Genomic DNA, 5,980 nt, shown 5'->3' with positions numbered 1-5,980 from the left:
GTAATGGGATAGACTCCTTTTGAGCCCCAAGGATCACTCCCTTGAGATACCTCCAACCCTCCTGGACCCCCATATGCTCTATGTTCTTGAGTTGCATCCCCTCACTAACTAGCCTTCTAAACTTGCTAAAGTTGGCCCTTCTGAAGTCCAACACCATAGCCCCACTAGTTACTTTACCCACCCTTCCCTGGATAGTGAACTTGACTGAGTGATGGCGGCTATCTCCCAGGCTACCATGAAATCGCAAGTTCCCCACGAGATCATCCCCTGTTGCTAAGACCAGGTCAAGCAAGGCTCTACCCTGGTGGGACTAGACACCACCTGGGTTAGGGACAGGTCCTGCACACAGTGTAAGAACCTCCATGAGCAGTTTGTTACATACGGTTGACTCACATGTAACAAGGTAGTATTAGCAGCACAGGTACTATGTGCGTACTACTGCCAGCATGGAGCATAGGGACTGATTATTTTCCCTTCATCTGGGCAAGGAAGGTAGCATGCATTGACTTCCTCACTGCCATGGCTAGATTGCAACCAGGACTCCAATTAACTTGTTTAACCCTAGCTATGACATCTGTGTAGGGCACAGTAGTTGAAGAGTAGGCAACCTTTTCCAGCTGCAAACTGGAATAACCTACTGCAGGTTGGAGGCGGGCACCCAAGCACCTTGCCACCACTGCCACTAATCTCCACCTGTGGCACAAGGAGAATGCCCACAGATGGTCCTTGTCCCTGAGGCAGCCTGGAGCGAGCACCTGAAGAAGGTTCCCCCCACCTCCAAATGCCACCTATGACCCAAAATCATCAGGCCAGATTCAAAGGTCCTGCAGGCCATGGGTTGCTAATCCCTGCTGTAATCATTTCTGTCTGCAGCATAGACATACCACAAGTTAAACCACTGTAGCTCACTTGTAGGTGGAGCCTGCAGATGCACTAGAGATACTAGGTTAATAATAGGAAATCTTTAGCCTAAATGTGCATAGTTCCCAAGGAAGTGAGACCATTGTCTTATCAACCATAATGTCTTCCATTTCTTCCACAGGAGAAGAAAGCCTGCCTGCTGCCTCAGTTTCCATGAGCTTTATCCAGTAGGAGCGTGTGCATATTCCACAAGGCATTTGGCTCTTGTCCAGGGCTTCAGGCAAAGCTGTGTGGAGAGGAAATGAAGAGTGAGAATGAAACTTCTTCAGCAGACTTCATTCTGTTGGGATTCCTGAGCCGGACCAATGTACACATGTTCCCCATGGCTATGATCTTCTTAGCCTTCATCGCCGCCTTGTCTGGGAATGCTCTTCTCATGCTTCTAATCCAAGTGGATTTCTCCCTTCACACTCCCATGTACTTTTTCCTCAGACAATTGGCCTTCATGGACATCTGTCAGACACTGATAATTGTCCCCAAAATGTTAGCTGACTTCCTGATCCCAGGCAACCCCATTTCTCCAGCTGGCTGTGGGGCTCAGATTTTCCTTGGGTTGACAATGGGTATATCAGAGTGCCTCCTCCTGGCAGTCATGGCTTATGACAGGTACATAGCAATCTGCAACCCCTTGCAGTACCCCTTCCTAATGAGCAGGAACATCTGTTTTCTTTTATCGGCTGGGGTCTGGATGGGAGCATCAGTAAATGCCTTGATTCATACAGTGTTCACACTGGGTTTCCCCTACTGTGGCTCAAAAGTGATTGACCAGTTCTTCTGTGAGATCCCAGCCCTGCTCAAATTGTCCTGCTCTGACACCTCTCGATATGAAACTCTGGTATTTGTGGCTGGCATTGTCGTGCTCCTCATCCCGTCTTCCATTATACTAGCCACTTATGCTTGTATCCTCTCCAGGGTCCTGAGGATGAAGTCAAGCACAGGACAGCAGAAAGCTCTGGCCACCTGCTCCTCTCACCTGACTGTGGTGGTCATGTTCTATGGGGCAGGCATCTTCATGTACATGAGACCCAGCTCCTACCACTCCCCAGAGCAAGACAAGTTTGTGTCTCTGTTTTACACCATTGTTGCCCCAGTACTCAATCCACTCATCTACAGCCTGAGAAACAGGGATGTCTTACATGCCCTCAGAAAGTGGATTGGGAAATACAGAGACTTCCAGCAAGATTGACAGAAATTGTAGGCTGCCCAGGGGAAGGAGAGGGAGGCTTGCATGTGGCTGAGCCCATTGCAGAGCCTGGCAGCCCTGACTCTAAAGAAATGTCTCTGATGTCCAGCCTGTTCTATTTAGCAGCTTTATTCATGAAAAAGGCTGTTACCCAAGAATCTATGTAAGCCTTTTGTAAATAAACTCACTAGGGGGAACCAGAAGGGTTTGGGGGAGACGCTGTTTCCCCTAGCCCCTGCTGGCATAACAAGGAATAATGGGCACAAGTTGATGGAGAGGAGGTACAGATTGGACATCCGAAAAAACTACTTCACAGTTAGGGGGGCTAGGAGCTGGAACCAACTTCCAAGGGAGGTGGTGCTGGCCCCTACCCTGGGGATCTTTAAGAAGAGGCTGGATACTTACCTGGCTGGACTCATTTGAGTCCCGTTTTTGTTTTTAGGGTGAGTGGTTTTGTTTGTTTGTTTGTTTGTTTGTTTGTTTTTTTGGGTTGTTCTCCTGCCCTGGCGGGGGGTCGGGCTAGAAGATCTATTAGGTCCCTTCCGACCCTGAAACTATGAAACTATGAAACTATTCCTTTCTGTGTGACTGGAAGGAATGGAGCTGATGGGGAGACACAAGAAAATGAATGTGCAGCATTAATGAAATAAAGAAATTTTTCATTAAAATTGAATAAGATGTTGAAAATGTTAATAGGAGTGCTGCTTCCCAAAGAAGCAATGGAACAATTTTGTGAAGGCTGGCTATCTCCATAATCCTAACTTTACCTACAAAATGAACAAACCCATGTGCTAGGTTCACATAGAACATTCCTCCATCTGCCCTTGAAAAGAAATCCCTTTGATCTGCTTCTGAGATGTTGAAATCTCTACAATGTCACTGAGGGGAATGTATTATAGGTCAGCCTGTGTATCCCCCTGGATTGTGAGTGTGGGTGCGAAAGAAGAGGCCATTGTGTTTGTGGTCCTCATGCATAATGATGGATGAGCCTGTTGATAGTGGAGCTGGCTCTGAGAATAGCCAAGCCATGGTTCCCAGAAAAGGAAAGTTTTTTAATTGAAGTGTGGCTTGAGGGAAACAGTGACCCCAGCCTGAATACCAAGACAGAGAGGGGAGTCATAGGATCCTGCCTGTAATAATCTTGGCCACATGGGCCTAAGCCCTATGGTCATGAGTAGGGACCTGTTGAATTCTTTGCAGAAGTGGGCTGTCCAGCAGGTCCTTAATCTTGAGGGTTCCCCTGTGCACCCCCCTGCCAAACATTGCAGATTGGCGGAGGGGCCCTGGTGGCCCTGCTGCTTGTGGCTGACCAGTTGGGAGGCAAAAACAGCACCATATTTAATACTACAACTTTGGTCTTCCTGCCAATCAAGAGTGAGTGGCAGGGCCCCTCTGCCAATCAGTGTGGGAGGAGGGGTGTGGAGGGGACAGGACATGCCAGGGACCCTGCAGGATTAAGGGAGCTGCACAGCAGACTTTCACTGTGAATTCGGTAGGTCCCTAGTTATGAAAACAAGGTCAGGCAAAGGATACCAGTGGGCATTGAACACGTGTGACAGTGGTGGGGATGTACTACTGGGGCAGTGCCGGGGGCCCTAATAGGCAGTCCAGCCTGGACTAATTCCCTAACCAGCAGAGGCTCTAACTGGTGGCCCTGCTCTGCTATTGAACCAACTGCTCACTCTTAGGGCCTCAAAAAGGCCCAGCTGTGGCAGCAGGCTGCAGGTCAGCCGACACTTCTCTGTGAAGATCTGCTGTGGTAAGCTCTCTGGATCCTGCTGGGTTTTCAGCTGTGGGTTTCCAGCTTCTCACCCTGCTCGCCTGCATGTTTTGCCTCCGGCTCTTTGAATCTCCTCTTTGCTTTGCTTGCTCACTTCTTGATTCCTGAACCTTGACCGGGGCTCTGACTGAGGTTTTTCCCAGTGGATCTTATAGCTAAGTCCTTGATTCCTGATCTCTGACTTGGCCATAGATTTGGAGTCCACACATAGCTTCTGCCTTCTCCCAACAGCCTTTACATGAGTCCAGAACACCTATGCCATGGTCCTTACAGGCAGTCATCTTCATGTGCATGAAACTCAACAATTGCCTTCAGACACGTACAATAAAAGTAAGTTTGGGTCTCCATATTACACCATTGTAAGCAAAATGCTGGTTCCTGCCAGAATCAGCGATATTTTAGGAGCTCTAGGCATATCATTTGGGATATTCAATCTCTAGTTTAAGGTCTGATTTAATTTATTGATGTGGCAGGGTGGCCAAGGGTTCACCAGCAGCCCAGCTTGGTGGTTTGAGCTGGATGGCTCAGGCTGATTGGTGGGGGCATTTCTCTCCCCCACCAATCAGGAAAAAAGTAGGAGGATGGCTTGCTCTGCCCTGACCAAGGTGTGAAGTGAAAAAGAGGACCTGAGGGGGAACTAACCTCTCAGGCTTCCCCTTAGTACATCTTCAATAGTGGGGTAGAGCCTCCAGAAGGGATAAAAGCCTGTGCGCCCAACACATGGGTGGCTTTGATGAGGGATGATGAAGATGGGGTGGCAGAAGATCTGGTAGAGCTGATCATCAGGTTGGAGGAGTTGCCCCAGAAGTGGCTTGAAGATGCCTCCACTGAGTGGGAAACAATGAGCAGCTGCTTCCAGCCCCACAGTGTAGAGAGATGCAGTGGTGGTGCATGGATCTGTGCACTGTGGGTCTGGAGAGCTGACGGGACTCTGAGGCTGCCTCAGGAAGCGCAGGTCCCTATTCCTGCAGGAGGGAAGAGCATCTTTGGTGCACAGAACAGTGCATGGGACCTGAGAGGGCTGACAGGCCAGGAAGCTGCATGAGGCATCTTGGGATTTCCTGCAGAAGTGGAAAGCAGGATGGAACAACCATGGCAATGAGGGGGGAAGCCCCACAGCCAACTCAGAGAGAGAGAGAGACGAACCAGTCCACAAGAATTGCTGGGAGTCGTAAATTACCCGAAAAAGGGATTACAGTTCTTAGGAGGGGAGGAGGCGAGGATTTCTATAGGGGAAGAAGGGCCCTCCCCTTTTGGTGATCAAAGGGAAGCCCCACGATGAAGTCGGGGGGCAGGGGGCAACCTCTTTCATGGCAGGGAGAGTTAAGGGCCCCTGTTCATCATGGGGTAGCTTTGCAGTTACTACGTCATGCTAGCTATGTGGCCTAGAGGAAGGAGATTGCGTTTCTTATGGTAACTTGCTCTTTTCCCTGGTATTGTTCCTTCTTTTGGGCATAATTGCTGTACCATTGTTGTTGTCCTTGTTCCTTATATTGTTGAGACCCTTGCTGTTAACTTGTGTACGTAATATTGTATTATGAAATGATTATGAACTGCTTTATTTAGCTTGCTACGGGACCTGCTAGCACATCCCCTACTCCAGGGGTTTTCAAGCTCTTTTAAGGAGTGTATTCCTTCTGGTGGCAGCGGATGGACATCACACGGCCAGTCACATGGCAGCGGCTGGTTGCATGTGTGGCTGCATGGTGATGGGCCTCGCACCCGGCTAGTCATGCACTGCCCATCAGCAGCTTGCGGATTCGCATGTGCCTGGCCAGCCGGCACCTGTGCATCCCACAGAGGAGACGTTGCCCTCAATACTCCCGGCCCTGCTCCTGGGAGGTGGTGGTGTGGGGTGGTGGGTGGCAGTGCTTCATTCCTGCCCACCCACTTGCCCCCCTTAGCACCTTTCCAAGTACCCTGGGGGTATATGTACCCCAGGCTGACAACTTCTGCCCTACTCAATGCTTGCTTTCATTGTACTGGTTATTTTCATTGAATCTTATTAATATAATATCACTTATTCATAGATTCATAGATTCATAGATGCTAGGGTTGGAAGGGACCTCAACAGATCATCGAGTCCGACCCCCTGC

At 49.5% G+C, this 5,980-nt stretch overlaps 1 protein-coding gene across 1 annotated transcript; it reads left to right on the top strand.

Moving 5' to 3' along the window:
- The first annotated feature begins 1,162 nt into the window (after nt 1-1,162).
- On the top strand, nt 1,163-2,107 carry LOC102383185 (olfactory receptor 2T5-like). Its single transcript, XM_006038999.1, has one exon. The coding sequence runs from the start codon at nt 1,163-1,165 to the stop codon at nt 2,105-2,107; it is 945 nt and encodes a 314-aa protein (XP_006039061.1).
- The last annotated feature ends 3,873 nt before the right edge of the window (nt 2,108-5,980 follow it).

The sequence above is a fragment of the Alligator sinensis genome, unplaced genomic scaffold (assembly GCF_000455745.1).
Source record: "Alligator sinensis unplaced genomic scaffold, ASM45574v1 scaffold1616_1, whole genome shotgun sequence".
Lineage (NCBI taxonomy): Eukaryota > Metazoa > Chordata > Crocodylia > Alligatoridae > Alligator > Alligator sinensis.
Note: the sequence above shows the minus strand (reverse complement) of the source record. Positions and strands in the feature narration are given on the sequence as shown.